At 42.9% G+C, this 18224-nt stretch overlaps 1 protein-coding gene across 1 annotated transcript in view; it reads left to right on the forward strand.

The window, feature by feature from the left end:
* TRAM1 (translocation associated membrane protein 1) overlaps positions 1-18224 on the forward strand; it is a 201876-nt gene that overhangs the window by 125860 nt on the left and 57792 nt on the right. The window contains exons 9-10 of the mRNA XM_085605459.1: positions 6378-6521; positions 14673-14833. Of these exons, the coding sequence (XP_085461585.1) occupies positions 6378-6521; positions 14673-14833 (305 nt within the window). The remainder of the gene's footprint in view (positions 1-6377; positions 6522-14672; positions 14834-18224) is intronic.

The following is an 18224-nucleotide window of genomic DNA, read 5'->3' on the forward strand; positions in this document are numbered from 1 at the left end:
TTGGAGTGGGCTGACCAATCACGGACCAGCCACCACTAGCCACTTAAATAGAATGTGGCTTTAGTCCAATAACTTGGTATGCAGTGCTACGCTACTAAGTAATATAGGCAACCTTGTTTATGAAAACATTAAGTGAGCTTCATGTGTCTGCGTTTTTTGAGGCCTAAGGGAGCAGATGTCAGTTTTACTCATTTATTCTTGTCCTAAGTTGGCAGCTTTTTAAATTGGAATTTGTGAAAGTCACTAGGCACAATTCTATATAAGCATACAGCATTTCATCATATTGCACCATAAGTGCATAGTGAATACATATACAAGCTGGAAGAAATATAAAGGTGAATATTATGCAAGACATTTTATGGGAAGAAAAAATGTTCAGCAACTAAACATACATGAGGCATTTAAAATGCATGACTGCTGTGAACAGCTATTCAAAGAGTAAGACTAATTTATCAGCACATTGCATATAATCTTTGATGAATGACTGAAGATCCTACTAAGTGGCTCAACATACTTGATCAGACTATAGTGACTGGTTGCGTTCAAGATAAACCGTGCCCCTTTTATTTGATTGTGAATTTTCTCAAATGAAGTCATTGGAATTGTTGCTGAATTCAGTATCATGCCAGATGCAAAATCGGGCCATTTTTTTATGAATTTGTTTTTTATTTCTTTGCCTTTTTTTAATGGAAGGATGCAAAATATCCTTGCTTTTAGGTGTGGAAATGTTAGTTCTGTTATTGACAGTGACACAATGGGGAGCGTATTACTTGTACTTGCTTTGTTCCAAAAAGCAGCATGTGCCAAAATAGCAAATGGTCAGCTACAAAACTCATAGCTCCATGAGAAAACACATGTGAAGGAAATATCATACAAGTAGTTATCACATCAGTAACACTGAGCAGCTAAGCTATCTTAGCCTTTTTGTTTCTAGGCTGTGTCTTTATCACTGTTTCTTCGTCTTCATTAGTCTTGCCTTTGGTCTCTCTTCGTGAACAAAATACAACTTGAAGCTTATCCATCTCCAACAAACTCAAGTAGTAATTAAACAATACTTCTGAGTTATCACAATCTGGATGCAATTAACAATCCCTAAATAATGCACCTTTAGAACAGTATGAAATTCGTCATCTGCATGGGATAATACCCACCTGCATGTCACTAATTGAATAAAAAGTTTCAGACATGAAAGGTAGAAACTTTTGCAGTATCGAAGGCGACTAATATCTTAATACACAGCTATGCAGTCATATAAGAAGTCCTACATTAAATTGTGTTAAATGTTTTTGAAAGCAGTAACAGTTGATTAGTCTGCCTAGTCAATCATTTTGTCTAACTGCACACCTCCCATCACCAGTGTGCCCAAAGACATTGGAGCACAAGATTTGTTAAAAAAATTAATCGGCTGGCAATCTTGGCTTGATTCCACCCCCAAATCATTCTTGCATATTCCTTCAAGCTCCTAATATTAATACCCTACTGTCTAAATCCAAAGTCATAACATCTGACATTCTGTGGCAGGAAACCAGGCAAAGTAACATGGTCAACTTTACGGATAATTGTTTTTGAGAGACCTCTGAATTATCTGGTAAGCTCTCTAAAAATCTCAGAACCATATTCCTATCCCAGTTGAAGAATATTGTGTTTTGGGGAACTGAAGCAAAGTCCCTTAAAGTTTCTTTATGACTGGAAGTTACAAAATGGGGAGCAGGATACTTAAAACAGCAGCTCCAAAGGAAAACCACTATTTGTTACATATCCTTCCAAAGGATCCAGGTATCATTTGAGTAATCAATTGTCCATCCACTGCAGACCAACTTGCACCTTCTTGGAGTTCCAAAGGCCCAGGCTTGTGGAATGTAAAAAGAAGCGGTTTGTGATAAGCTTGCGAATTGCTGTCTTCTCAAGGTGTTCTCGACACCATCCGAATTAGATTCCCTGACACGATCAAAGGGTTTTAGGGATTCGTATGAGTTTGGGGAATCTACGAAAGCAGGACTAGAGAAGATGGGGATTGATGGAATAGGTGCAAAAGGTATTATTTGTGACGTCCAAAAGGGTGTCACTAGATCGATTTCTGCCTCATAGTCTTATACGGATGGTGACCTGAAGAAATTTAACTAATGGAGGAAACCTATAATGGATCTCGATGTGCAATTCCTGCAGAAAAGTGTCTGTATCAAATGCCTCCGGATCTAGTGCCAGCTGTAAAACTGTTCTAGTATGCTAATCCGACCGGTAGAAAGCATCTATATCTTGCACATGCTCCAAATCTGCATCACCATCTGAAATATCTGAGGGTTTAGTATCCAATCACTGGAGTTTGAATGGATTCTGGAGTTCCAGTTCACCACAATGTATGTCTCTGCGAAAAGACACTCGGACGATCTTCAGCAGGAAGCAGCAGTTTGTCCTTCCTCCAGCATTTTCCTGAAAAGTACCTTGCCAGGAACTGCAGGCAGTTTGTGGAGTTGATATTCCTGCTTTTGCCAAATGCCTCAAGTGGTCCGTGCACCCATCCGGCCCCTATTCTGTCTTGCTACCATCTGATAATATTATTATGGTCACAAGGATCCAAAGATTGTCATTTCATCCCTCCATGTGTTTGAACCACTTTTGAAGCTACAGTGTGGTTTCTGCTAAAAGTGCTCTCAATGATGTATTTTACAGCTTTTTCTATAAATGAATCCACTTTAGTCTCTGGAGAACTGTGTAGTGTGAGGGTAAGTGAAAATGGCCCACTGTGATAATGAGAGAACTCCGACCAGTCTTACAAGTTGCCTCAATGACTCCTAGTTTAGGGACAGAGTGGGTCTTGTGATGTTTTGTTGAAGGCAGTTGTATAGTTACGAAAACCCAGGAACCTTGATCTGCTTCTTTGGGGCGAGATCTGACTTTGGTTAGTTGATGAAGCTCAGATTCTGAAAAATTTCGATAACTAGGGTTGCCCAGTCAAATAGTGATAGTTGCTTCTGGGACTTGAACATCTGATCCCTTGGGCATTATGTTACAGGAGGCATCAAAATACCATGGTGTTGAGGAGAGACTGACGGATGAAGCAGCAGATTTGAAGGTCTGTGCTCTCCAAACAGATTGTAGCGATTTGGTGTGCTGTTGGCAATAGAGGATGGTGAATGTTTCCCAAGAGATGGATCCTTTCCATCTTGAATTGCCAATGCAAGATCCATGAACTGAGCTTTTTCAGATTGCTCACAAGCAAAAGCCCTAGTCTTACTTTTTGACAAAAAATATGTTGCAAATAAAACCGTTTTTTTTGCGGAGTGGACATCTGTATTGCTCCCTTTCACTCTAGTTCTACAATCTCCTCGTTTATCAGACATTGTTACAATTCAGAAAATATGATTATTTACGGCCAACCAGTTAAAACTCTTCTATGGTCTGAAGCATCGAAGCACCTGATGCTGGTTTTTCCCAGTTGTGAAAAGTGTTGTATTCTGCTCCCCAATTTTATGTTTGAGATGAAACTGAGGCTTACCAGTAAATCCTGACTAGGAGGCGATGTTTTATTTTGTACTTCCTTAGAAAGGGCCTCTGTGTCCCTGGCCTCTAGAAGGAGACGTGACAAACTTTCTCTGAATTCCTTTGCCTCAACACTTGCCAGAGTTATAGCTATGGAGGCTTTGCAATTGATCAGAAGCAGTAGGCCGTCATCTTACAAAGATTCTTTAAATCCTTATTTTAAAAGACCAGTGAGGCTTATCCAATGCCATGAAGGTAAAAACAAAAAGACATAGTGCCTTTCCAAATTGGTTGCAAAAGAGGAGCCTCTGAGCCAGATTCAGAATATAGATTTCCCAACTTAAGATCCAGTCTGACCAAACTTGATTCTGGACGTTTCCATAGCAGACGGGCAGTATTTCCCTGGGCCTAATTTGCAAGAATGTTGGGATCAACCATGGTTTTGTTGTCTTTGGCCATGAAAGCCATATTTACAATCCAAAGATTACAATTTTCTTGGAACTCCTGCTAGGGCCTATTGAGCTCTTTCGTATGATTTCATGCAACTTTGCCATCAACCTGTGCATTATGGGTGTCCTTCTCACGGGTAAAGGAAACCTGGTCTTTGGATCAAGATCTAGGACATTCTGCTCTGAGCCTATTCCTGACCTCTATGTTGTTGGATATCCATAATCTGAAAATTGAACATAAAATGCAGCTCTCGGAGACTGCGTCAAGTTTGACTATCTGGTAGCCTGTTGAGTATCGCTATTCTACTACACTACGTTTTCTGTCATAGTCTTTCTCCCGAGGCAGCCAGAATTATTGGTCTCCACCTTGAAAGTGCCCTGAGTCTTTAGTGTAATTGTATAGTGCTTACTACCCTTGATGTGGCGTTGAAGCACTTTTCGGCAAGTAGCACACTACTCCAGAACCCAAAGGATTAGTATAGGGAAATATACGTTGTTAGTTTGAGCGGTGGACATGTGTTGGTTTGATTGAAGAGGATAAAGGAGGAATAGTCTAGATAGTTTTATTTAGTAGATAATATGAATTAGAGGAGGTTTGGGATGAGTCAAAGGAGGAACAGAGGAGGTGAGAGTCTAGAAAGGGTTATTGGGGAACTCGTTGTAGTAAAATGAAGTTTGAGATGAGTCAAAGGGGGGGGATACAGGAGGAAAGAGTCTAGGATGTGTTATTTTGAAGATCATAAAAGTAAATTGAGGTTTGGTTTGGGTCAAGGAGGAATAGAGGAGGGAAGAGTCTAGAAAGGGTTATATGGGAGATAGTAGTAGACTGAGGTTCATAAAGTGATTCATCCTCCAAAGAAGTATTCTGTCCCTCATATCTAGCACACCTTGGTCCTGTGGCAATAATAAGTGTTTTGGTGCGGATTGTTTTGTTTTAGGCGAGGAAGGCCTGTTTTTATTTTTCACAATTATCTTGGTGAAGCTCACTCTATCTTCCATTTGTTTCAATAATATTGAGTTTTCCAACTGTTACTAAACATTTTAAGCCCTGGTGAAAGGGGGGCCTTCTGACGTGAAGAGGTCTTACCTTGTTCGGGGGTGCACCCTTTTTGCTTTTGTAGTTCTAAAAGGAGGATACATGTATTGTTAGTCAAATAAGTACTTAGCGGTACCAGTGCTTTATCAGAAAAGCTCTCCCACATCAGCACCTCCACTGTCCAGGGAACATTTGAATTTGAAAAAGGATTCAAATTCAAATGTCCCGTGGACAGTAGAGGTGCTGACGTGGGATAGATTTTCTCCTAACATAAACATGACCACAGGCTCCTTCAGCTTGTTTGGGCCATCTGGATACCAGTTATGTAGCAAAGAAAAGGAGAAATTATACCCACTAAACTTGTAATTGGCTGTGAAAGTCAGTGAAGTTGTAAAATATGATAATAAATTACCTCCCCAGTGGTTAGAGTTGGGCCACTGTCTGAATTCAGTTTGGTCTCTGGAACCCATGGACATATATATGGGCAAACGTCTGATGGAGGGGGCACTAAAAATAGAGAATACAGACTTCAGCTATCTGCAAAGCAGAGTTTTAATTGTTACAACCTCTATTAGGCTATACACAGGGAAGTGGTGTGATTGTAAGTGAGCAGCTAGGGTGGATAGATGCGATGTGAGGGCCGATTTCTTCATAGGGGAAGTTTAACTGTACAACCACATTACCAGCAGAAAGTCACCACACCTTCGCAACAGAAGAGTGAGGTGCATGTCTTCTAGCTTGCACCTGTGCCACTGAAGGGCCAAACGTAGCAGAGCCCTGCTGCAAGGAGAACAGCTGACACAAGGCTTCTTAAAAGGACCGGATACATTGGAAGGAAAAAGCAAACAAGTGGGCACCCATCAATGAAAAGAATAGATCATGTTACCACAAACCAATTAATCAAGCCATAAATAAGCAATGTTAGATTACCATGACAATATTAAAGCAAGCTGATGACGAATGTACTTGACTCCAGCCAATAGCAACAATGAAAAGAGGCTACAATGACTGCACTGTTTGAAGTTATTGATGTGGTACTAATTATTGGACATTTGGATCACCTTTTGTTTTTTTGTAGAAGCCATTAAGTTTGTCATTAACTGTTAGCAATATTTGGTTGTCACTGCTGCTTAAGGGAAAAGCAGAATATTTGCCTCCGGTCTTTCCATAGAAGTGGCATGAGGTGATTGATTTTCCTCCTAGAAATTATTCTGAACCAAAGTGTTTTACAAAAGGATACTCCCAGCATTCTCTGCGTACATGAATCTTAGTGGAATAGGGTGACGGTGATGTTTAGTGGTGCTGGATGGTTGTGTGTGTTTGTGTGCAGGTTAAACTGGTCTTCAGAAAGCAAGATTTTCATGGCAGCATTGTAGACTCATTAACATGTGTACTTTTATTTTTCTCTTTAGATTTACCTTGTGGGCTATTCTTTTTGTTTTGGGACGACTGCTTACTTTGATTCTCTCAGTTCTTACTGTGGGCTTTGGCCTCGCCAGAGCAGATAATCAGATTTTGGATCTCAGCCTTGGAAACTTCAATGTGTTGGCCATCAGGTACTTATTTTACAATACTTCAAATCTTATTTAATCAATTTTTCATTGCTTTAAATGAAACCTTTTGGTGAGGGGGCCCAATTCATATATTGTGCCAACACAAGCATCCCGTTAGAATTTAAAATAAAATGTTCAAGGCATGTGTGACTGCAGATACACATGCTTTGGATACTCCTGCCATCTTGCTTTGGGTCCGGATGTGTGCAAGTTGTAACTCGAAAGACTTCTTCGAAGAACCAGGTAGTGACTCCTCCTTTTGGTGATAATGTGCATGGGCTTTGACTCCATTGTTTGATTGTTTTCTTTCTGCCGTTGGGTTCAGACTTGTGGGCCTGCATTCTCAGTCAACACAGTCACCGTGCTCTTTTCGGTTCGCTCACCACCTTCCCCTTCGGTGTTGTTTTTCAATCGCATTTCCAATTCGTTCGTATCTAGGTATAGCTATCTCATTGAGTAGATTCGCTTCGACCGCACCCCCATAGGGCCTTCTTCAGTCTCTGTTGAGTTTTCCAAGAATGCATTGCTGGTGATGGAATGGATGTCCTTCCGTTATTGTCCTCGCTGCTACGTGAAGTAACCGCAGACCATCTTACTCCAGATCTGCAATCTTAGCCTGTTGCTGGAACACAGAGAAGCTGATTTCAACGCCTGCCGCTCCTTCTAGACTGTTGCACGTGTCTGCTTGACATAGAGGAGCAGAGAGGGCACTCCAGACCTTTGAGTTATGGTGAGGTTGATGAACAACAGTCTGTGAGTACAGCATACTGTACTCACAGACAGTTGAGCTGGTGTTTAATGTTCCTCGGTCCAACACTGGCAGCTGGCTATGGTCGGCACCGAGCAACTGTTTCGGATGCTCTGCCTTCCGGCTAGCAACCAAAGCTGAAACAATTGGCATTGACAACTTTGGTCTCCGAATGCCAGCGGGTGCCTGCCCAACCCTCTGTGCCAAGCCGAATTTCACCGTCTGCCCACAAATTGGATGCCGAGCAGAGCTTTGGTGCAGAAACCTGTCTGACCCGAATATTTGAAGCAGACATTGAAGCCTGATTCCGCAGGCCAGTGGAGCCAATACTCCATCAACTCCAAGAGCCACTGGATGCTAGACAAAAACAGATGGTCACCCAGCCTCATACGGGGCGAATCCTTGCCCGCTTTTTTGCTCCGTATCCCCCACCACCCAATAGACTGTCTTTCCAGGAAGTTCAGGATATACCGGTTCCTGCGAAACACCGCTAGAAGGCAAAGCCACTGGTCTTTCACCTCTTGCACCACCCTCACCACCTCCAGCCTCTCCACCACATTCTATAGGGGGGGCCCACTGGATATTTCACGTCTGGAGTCTTCACATTCTGATATAGCTGGGCATGCTGAAGGACAGGACACTTTTGGTACTCCACCACATAACGACCCCTGGGATTTCTATGATATAGACCCACCAGAGGACACAAACCTGGATCTCTATCCTGCCTGACCTTTCCCTTCCTGATGACTCCACATCCTATCGGGAGCTTGTAGGTAGAGTTGCCTCTTTCCATCAAGTGGAAATCTATAAAGCGCCCTTAGAAAAAGATTTCCTCTTTGAAACACTTTGTTCCTCTCACAGAGCTGCACAATACCGCCCAATGCTCAAGGGCGTGCTTAGGCATACAGAAAACATTTTTAAAGATGCTATTAGACCTTTTGTGTTTTAACACTCGGGGTTGATAAAGTATAAGGCCTCCCCATCGGACCCCTTGTATATCCGGGGCCAACTTCTACCAGACTCCCTGGTTACCTAAAATTCATAGGCCAGTGGAGATGCCCAGCAGCCTGATAAAGAATATAAATGTATAGATGCGGCACGGAAAAGGGTTGGAGCACAATCAGCCAACCATTGGCATATCACCAACTGTATGGTCCTTCTTGCAAGGTACAATTGTGCTCACTGGGTTGAGATGGAGGACCGTCTCCAAGACCTCCCAGATGAGCACAAGAAGCAGGGCCAAGAACTTGTCTCTGAAGACTCAGCTGACACTGCAACCAAGGTAATTAAATACTAGTATCCTTCTGTGAATGTATGCATGGCTCCTTATTTCTGGTTTCGAACGAGCGGTTCAACTAAATGTGCTGAACATGCTATTCGATAAAGGCCTCAGGTGGACCAAACATTTAAGAAAATAAAAAGACAGATATGGCAAAAGCAATGGGGGCTCTCCAAACACCTGCTACCCGTGGCCCCTTTCGCCACCCCAACTTGTGTGGAGGTTCCAAAGTAACCTCTTCTGACACCTCCACCTCATACCAACGCAATCGGGGTCAACATACCTCCCCTCTGGGTTATCTCAGAGGGTCCTATAGAGGTAACAATTCCAGAGGTAGAGGAAAAAGTGGATTCCCACGCAAAGCTACACCAAACAATGACTCCTCTCTATTACCTCTCGACCACATAACACCATTCTGAGGTCACTTACATTTCTTACCAGCATGGCAAACTGTTACATCAGACCAGTGGGTGTTGGACGTTATCCAATATGGCTATTGTCTGGAGCACATTCCCACACCTCCCAACATGCCACCTCATTAACACAGGTTATCACTGGAATATCAAACACTGCTCAGACAGGAGGTCAAAGCTCTCCTCCACAAAGGAGCTATAGAGCCTTCCCCTACACATTACCACGCTACAGGAGTGTACTCACTATGCTTCCTAATACCCAAAGAGGACTGCTCCTTGTTGTCAATTTTAGACCTCGAGCCCCTAAACAAATGCATCCTGTGAGAGCACATCCATCTGGTAACCCTATAAGATGTGATCCCACTTCTCCAACCGGGTGACTTTATGGCTACACTAAACCTAAAGGATGCCTATTTTCACATACCAATACACCCAACACATCGCCAATATCTCAGGTTTGTGGTGGGTGGCAAACATTATCAATTTAAGGTCCTCCCTTTCAGGGTAACTACCGCACCTCCGGTATTCACCAACTGCCTTGCAGTGGTAGCTGCACACCTAAGCATGCAAAATGTCCACATACTACCATATCTGGACGATTGGCTTATCGCAGCCAACACTCACCAACAGTGTCAATACCTCACTAAGGTCACAATAGATCTGCTCCATCGCTTAACCATCAGTTACACCAAGTCTCACCTTCAACCCCTACAGGTTCACTCTTCTCTAGGGGCTATTCCAAACACACAAATAGGGCTAGCCTATCCCAATACTTCAGGAATCCAGTCTTTCCAGGCGTTAATACAATTGTTTCAACCAAATCCCCAACTCAAGTCAGGACAGTCCTGCGTCTATTAGGCATGATGGCCTCCTGCATTGCCATAGTACCTCATACACAACTACATATGCGTCAGTTGCAGGAATGCTTAGCTCAACAGGGATCTCAGTCTCGGGGTCATTGGGAAGATCTAGTTGATAGGCCACTGCACTCTCTGCAGTGGTGGAACATCAACAACCTATTACAGGGGCGGCCTTTCCTCAACCCTGTTCCCCACATCACAACAGACGCATCACTCACTGAATAGGGTGCACACCTATAGGATCTCACAGTACAGGGACTGTGGGAGAACAAATATCTGGGTCTCCACATCAACTACCTAAAGCTCCAAGCTGTTCACATAGCATTGAAAGCCTTCCTACCTCACCTTATCATTAATGTTGCCCTTGTGCCGACAGACATTGTGACAGCCATGTACTACCTACAGGAACACGCTCTCCACAACTAGCTCTCCCATCTCGGACCATTTGGCACTGGACTCCATCACCACATTCATCTGTTAGGGGAGTAGCTTCATTAACAGGCAGCGGTTTTGTCAACCTACTCAGCAGGATGCGGCACCAAGTCCATGAGTGGGAACTCTACCCACAATTCCTCTTCCCATACTTCCTCAGATGGGGAGGGTCCCTCCAATAGATCTGTTCGTAAAAGCGTACCACCCCAAATGCCCAAACTTCGCCTCCAGGTGCCCACAATCCAACGGCAACGCACTTTTAAAAAAATATTTTTTATTAAACCAACAAATCCGCATGTACAATTTTCACCTGTAAACATTTCAGTAGTTATTTCAATACATTTAGCGATATTCGGCTACACCACCACATTCATTATTACATATCATCCTCTGAGTCATTGTCCTCTTCAGGGGGGGTACATATCTCTCCTCTATACATATTCCACTTCCCCATATTCTACTCCATATTTTGGGGCATTTCTTATTAACAAATGTGGCAATCTCCGCCACCATAGCAGCATCTATATCATTCCTCCATTGCTCCGCCGCTGGTATATTTCCGGCCCCCCACTTTTGTGCAATGTTCCTCTTGGCTATCATCATGCCTGTCGTTGCCCAGTGTCGTTCGGCGTGTGTAAGGTCCGTAGGCCCCCATACATTTAAAAGACAGCACTTGGGCTCCATTGGGACTTGTTTCCCTATTACCTCTACAATGATCTCCAGCACTGTCTCCCAGTACGGTCTAAATTTTGGACAGTTCCACAATGTGTGATGGAAGGTGCCCACGTCCCCGCACTGCCGCAGACAACTCGGGTCAGTGGATCTTCCCATCTTATGTAGAACTACCCTGGTGTAGTAAGACCTATGTAATATTTTGAACTGTACCAGCTGTAATTTGGAGGAGATTGCCACCTCTCTAGGCGATGCCACAGCGTCTCGCCAGTCCGGGTCATCCATTTCTCCCACTTCTAACTGCCAAACCTCCCTGAGTCGGCCAAATGGATCCATTCGATTATTGATGATCTTTTTGTATGTTAGTGAAGTTGCTCGCTTGTAAAAGTGGTCTGTAAGCAATCGGTCTTCTAGGGGGAACGACTCTGGGAGAATCTCGGCTGGAGGGAGAACTGCCTCTATGGCATGTTTGATTTGCATATAGCTAAACTGTTCCCTCGGGGCCATTTTGTACTGGTCTTGTAGATAGTCAAAACTGACCCCTTTTCCACTACGCCAGAGGTCCCCCAGCCGGGAGATTCCGATTAGGTCCCAATTTCGAAACCCTTTGCTGTTGCCAAATGTACCCAATCGGCCTGTATCCCATAGGGGCGTGTGTTGTGTGAATCTATCCGCCCACCCCAAGTGTCTGTTAACTGCATGCCATATACGAATCGTATCTCTCGCTGGGACCAAGAAGCCGCTGTTTCTACGTTGGGCATAGAGCGCTCTATTAACCCCTCCAGCCCCCAGGGTCATTCTGTCCAAGTGGTATGTGGGATCCGTGTCTGGAACATGTACCCATTGATTAATTACCGTGAGTTGTGAGGCCCAGTAATATGCCTTTGTCTGGCAGAGCTATCCCGCCATCATACCAGCTCCTCGTCAATTTGTGTCCAGCTATTCTGGCCGGCTTCCCGTCCCATAGAAGGGCTGTCAACTCTGAGTTCACCACTCTAAAGTATGTGTCGGGGACTGGGTATGGTGTGTTGTGTAGGACATATAGGAATCTGGGCAGTGCCATCATCTTAAAGAGGGCCGCTCTGCCCAGCAATGTAAGCGGTAGCGCCCTCCAATGTTTGGTGTCCCGTTTCAGTATTTGCAGGGGGAGCTGTAAGTTGAGGGTAAAAAAGGAATCCTGGTCTGCGGCAACGCACTATTGCTGAATTGGTCAGGGACATTTGCCTACCCTTTTCCTCCTCTACCTCTCCTTCCATTTCTGGTTCGGAAGCTCTGGCAAAAATCTCATACTGGTAGCTCCCACATGGGCTTGTCAGCCCTGGCTCATAATGTTACTGGACCTCTGTAGTACCCCACTAGAAGCTCCCCAACAGGCTGGACCTTCTCACTCAGGACCAGGGAGAAATCTGGCACCCACATCTCAAATCTCTCAACCTGGTGATCTGGCTCCTGAGGTCATAGAATTCAGATACCTTAATCTCCATCCTGAAAGTATGAACATTCTTATTATTTCAAAAGTATTTTATTGGTTGTTTCCAAATAAAGCAATACATACAACACTAAAGTATGACCATTCTTAAAGAAGCCCATAGACCTACCAAAGGAGCATGCTATCCGGCTAAATGAAATAGATTTGTATACTATTGTCATTTTAAAAAAATTTATACCTTTTAATGCCAAAATACAAAATATTGTCTGTTGCTTGCGTGATTTAGAGCCCTCTGGCCTAGCATTCATCTCCATAAGATTACATCTAGTCGCAGTAGCTGCCTATCTTCATAATAAGCAACACAGGTATTTATTCAAAATGCCAGTAATTAAGGCCTTCATGAAAGGTCTTGAAAGAGTAATTCCACCACTGGTTCCACCTGCACAATCACGGAATATTAACATTGTTCTTATACGACTCCTTTGAGCCCCTTCATACTTGTCCCTTTCAATTTCTATCTGGAAGGTGGCATTTTTAATTGCTATTTCCTCACTCAGACATGTTAGTGAGCTTCAGGCATTAACCTTAGAAGAACCCTTCCAACTAAACAGAGAAAGGGTGGTCCTCACCAACCCCAAATTCCTTCTAAAGGTAGTCTTTCATTTCCAATTCTTTCAATTAAGGTACTGTTCACCCCCCCCCCCCCCCCCCTCCCCCACCCCCTTCAACCAGACTCGGTTGCGGAAAGAGCTCTCCATGCATCATAAAGGAAGGCCTATATCCAAATCAGGCATTGCCAGATGGATAGTTAAGTGCATTCAAACATAGTATGCTAAACCAAAATAACTACATACACTTCCTAGAGCACACTCGAAAGAAAGGGGCTTCTGTGGCTTTCCTAGGAAATTTTCCCATAGCTGGCATATGTAAAGCAGATCCATGGTCTACATCACACACTTTCACTAAGCATCATTATTGGGTGGATGTTCTAGTACACCAACAAGCTAGCATGGGTCAGGTAATGCTAAGTACTGTTTTCCAAACAACTACAATGCCCACAGGTTAGCCAATAGCTTCTGATGAGGGCTGCTTTACAGTTTATGCAAAGCAAGTGTATCAACAGCCACACATGCCTCAAACTGAATGTTACTTACCCTGTAAGCATCTGTTCATGGCGTGTAATGCTGTAGATTCACATGTGCCGCCCTCCTCCATGGACACCTGTAGCCATTGCAGTTTCTTTTCTTATATGCATGGACATCTATTTACTTACCACTTACTTTCACACTCCATTATCTGTCTGCGGGAAAATCTTAACAAGGTAGTCTATGCCCATGTGCATTATCACCAAGAGGAGGAGGCGCTCTACCTAGTGACTCTAAAGACTTCTTTGAAGACAAACAACTTGTACACATCAGGACCCAACACTAGATGGCAGGAGTATGCAAAGCATGAGAATCTATAGCATTACGTGCCGTGAACAGATGCTTACAGGGTAACCAACTTACTCCTTTCAGTTGGAAACGCTAAATCCTGGGTCTCAGAATCATGATTTCTTGAATTTTCTGACTGTAGATTCCACTCAAGGCTAGGAAATGCCTTTGAGAATGGTAGAATTATTGCAGTTGTTGGTATGTCGTTAAATGCCTGGAACACCCACAGCACATCAGTTTTGTATGGTCATTCTCTACTAATAAACTCATGTAAATGTAATCCGTAGAAAGTTAAGAGCCAATGTGTTTCACAGTGGCAAAGGTTAAGAAACGCACTCATGTTTCAGGTTGACATATCGGAGGGAGTTTCACAAGTTGAACCCACACTTTAAACAGAGGTTATTGCACAGATGCACATTTTTTGCTAACCACACGTACTACCAAGATTCCCCCACTGCGGACTATCTCAGGAGTACGCATTGCACAGATTTTCATGGTTGCTTCTTGAATGGTTCATGAATTTACAAATAGGCAGACATACATGCAAATTGTAAACTCCAGTCTGGCGTTTCATAACATATTTTTGTGAAGTGGGCTTATGCTTATTGAGTACTTTATTTGCTTTAAATTACGCATATTGTCTTGATTTGGTTTGAATGGTTAGTACAAATAACCCTTTTATTTATTTGCCACTGGAGCATGCAGGTATCCTTTATGATCCAAAACTATTGCTGTAGCTTTTGCTTTCATACTCCAAACTTTAGGGCTGCCAAAAGGCTGAATATTCTTGAAAATATTAGATGCATACAGCACACATTTTACTCTGATGCTAGCTTTCGATTGCAGCAGTAATGCACGCCCTAACAAAATATTGATCTTGTGTAACAGAATCAGTGTATTGGCATCAATATGCATCACCCAAGCATTCATGATGTGGAAGTTCATCAATTTCCAGTTGCGGCGGTGGAGGGAGCACACTTCTCCTCAGGCACAGTCTATGAAGAAGAAGCCTGTCACAGGGAAAAGCAAGCCCTCCAGGAAAGAAAAAGGTTTGTATTTTGTAGTCTTCCAGATTAGCAAATCGTGAAATACCTTAAACTGATACTGTTTTCTTTTACCTTTAAACGTTTTCATCCTTGTAGCTTACAGATTGCTTGCATTTGTTTTAAACCCAATTTTCTTTTTTTACCCATTTCCCCCTTTTATGCTACTTGCTATACTTGTCGGAGCATTCTACTATTGTTCAGTTTACAAAGTGAGGGTTCACAATTCAAATATCAAAATATTGGGAGTATTTTTTAAATATTTACATGGGCCCTCATGATTGTTACTATTTAATTGAGTGAAAATGACCTCGGAGTGTGTGTACGTTTTTCCACCCGATGAGTTATATGGAACTAGTCCTCTGACAGGAAAAATACTACTGTGCAGAATTCTTTGGTTTTCCCCCCAGAATATTCTGTGAGGGTTGAAAAGAAAGTAACTGCGGTGGGATGATCAGCTGTGTACTTAATTGATCTTATTGGTCACTGTGGTAGCACCCACCGTGCTACTTTTCATGTTATGCTAGAGAGTCATATAATTGTCTCTGTAGGTTATCTGGATAGAGTTCGAATTGCATTACTTCTTGTAGAAGACGGTTGCATGGTTTCAAGTTCTATTCGACGCGCGCGCTTGACCACGATTACTTTCACTTTCACGGCCGCTTTGATGTTTGATCGCGTTCGCGGCCGCACGGCCGCTTGGCATAGCCAATAGGTCTCGCTTTTGGGACCTTATAAGTATTTAGTTATGCAACTGTTGCATGGCTAAACACTTATAAGGTCCCAAAGGCGAGACCTATTGGCTATGCCAATGCTTGTTCTGATTACTGCACGGCTCCTGCCTCCCACACTGAAGATTTCTCGGGTACGTCCCCCCTCCCCGGATTACACAGGCCCCCCAACACCCACTCAATGACTGCACTGCCTCTCTCCCTCATCTAGCCTTCGCTGCACGTGGTCTCTGAAGATCAACTCCGCGGAGCTGGGGCGGTCCGTATGCGAGCGTTTATAAGGCTTTAGGGCAATGAAGTTTGAGGCCGGGAGGGGTTGTTTTGGGGATTGTGGGACCAGGGTAGAAAGGAGGCTTTAGCAGATAAAAGATAAATACACAAGCATGCGAGCAAATTCCAGGAGATCTGCGGCGAAGTGGGAGGGCGTCGGAGACGAGGAAGTGAGGGGGAGAGGAGGCAGATGGCAAGAGGAGGTACAATATGGGGGGGGGGGGGGGGGGGGACAACACACTGCAACAAGACTTCGAATATTACAAATTTGAAACTATGGCCATGAGTCGGTTTTTCCCCATCATTTTAAAGGACTGCTGGTATTCGGAAGAGGTTCTTAATGCAAGAATTTCTGTGGCTGCTTTGATTCAATAGATTTTAGCTCCAGTACCATTGAAGGTTTGGCTATGGAAGTCCATTCTTCTTGTGAAGCTATTATATGGAGACCTACTAAGCAAGATAGTTTATTGAGGTATTGATTAAGGCCCTTGGAAAAATTATACCATATAAAATACAGTGATGTACACCTGAAAACAAAGATCATCAGTTTGATATCTTGGCGAAGGTGTCTTTTGTATGAAGAAGATTCCACTAAAAAGTCTGTAGGCATTCTTTCTAATAAGAGTTTGACTGTTTGAGCAACTCTAAGACTTGGACAAGATCTCTTCAACTTCTAGGACTCTGCTGTGAGACAAAAACATGCTTGTTAGAGACTGTTTTGTGTTACGTAATCAAGATGCTATATGAAACAATTGAAGTAACGGATTGTCTAATAGATTTAGAAAACGGGAATACAAGTTTAGGTACTATTTGCTTATATTTTGGACTAACAAATGCTGAATTTGAGGACATTGATGCAACAGGTACAATAGATACCAGTCTCACTATAGCCCTATTTAAATTGGCTTGCCCCCATTTTATGTGGAACAGAGAATTTTAATATGGTGTGTGTCCCAACTCAATCTGCAAAATTACTTCGATAGCAAATTCAAATAGGGTGGTATTGGAACTGTGGAAATAGTTAAAGAGATTAAAACATGCCCCAGATTCTCAGTAAAAGAGGCTGCTATCAAAGCACAAGTGGTGTTGCCCCTTATATACATATTGAGGATACCACATCAAAACTTTGAAGTACATGAACAATACACCTATATGGAGAACACCATTTTTACAGACAAGAAGGCTAACTTGCATATACTTGTTATATACATCTTGATCTAAACACATTTTTCTGTTACCATGCGATCATATACATAGCAGGAATTTTAAGGAGAAGAAAAAGAAATACAATAAGCATCTTCATCACCTTTCCATGACATTCAAAAAATTAGTATGCTTAGCACATCTGGCACATACCAATGTCACATATAAAAAATCTATTTTGACAGTAACCCAAGTTAATAGTAAAAATGCATATCAGTGTGTGTACTGCAATAAGCCCTGGACAGTTGTATAGTATAAAGCAATGTGTCCTAGGGTCCTTCCTAGTAAAGGTTCAATCATCCAACTTGCACAGACTTAAGTAATTAAAGCCCGGATTTCATCTAAGTCATTCAACCCAGTCACTACTGTTTTAAGTTTTTCGATCAGCCCTGCTTCTTGCATGTCTTGAGTCTTCTCTATACGTTCTTTACTCAGTCCCTGCTTTACCACAATTCAAACAAAACATACTCTGTCATTTTCTGTATGGTTCATTGCAATACAGTGCTGCACCATAGGAGCCCCATGGGTGTGGCACCGAATTCTAGAACAATGTTGCAAAATGCGTGTTTTAACAAACTTCAGTTTGTATAATGTATGTTTTATTGCACGGACAGGTAATACAGTATGACTTTTCTGGTGTTGCAATTAGAAAATGACATTTAATGTGCATACCATTCAGTATCAAGCTTTTGGTGTCCGAGGTAAACTTATGGGCAGTACAAGCACCCACCACGATGAACCCTTGACCCATTACTACGGCCCTTTGGTTGTATGCAGAAATAAGTTTTATCTGCTTGCTGGTTGGGAGGTGACACACTATTTGAGGTACCTTTGCTGGCCCCTGCCTTGCATTTCAGAGTTGGAGTGCACTTGGCAGTCGCTTGTCGGCCTGAGATGCGCACTGCTCAGTACCCTGATCTACACTGACATACCTGGGCAGGGGAGAGCAGGTTGGGGACTGTTTGTCAGTGTACTCCTATTTATTCAGTTGTACGGAGAATATTAGATTAAGAACAATGTTAGAAAGTAACCGATGCCTTTTTCGGCTCGCTCGACGTTAGTTACATGTGAAGACTTTGCGCTGTACTCATACAGTTTCTGAGACCTGTAATATGTTTGCACTTCTGATAAAAAAATATCCTCAGTAGAGAAATGTAATGCTTTGATGTTGTTAACAAAATTAGGTTGTTAAT

The sequence above is a fragment of the Triturus cristatus genome, chromosome 5_1 (assembly GCF_964204655.1).
Source record: "Triturus cristatus chromosome 5_1, aTriCri1.1, whole genome shotgun sequence".
NCBI lineage: Eukaryota > Metazoa > Chordata > Amphibia > Caudata > Salamandridae > Triturus > Triturus cristatus.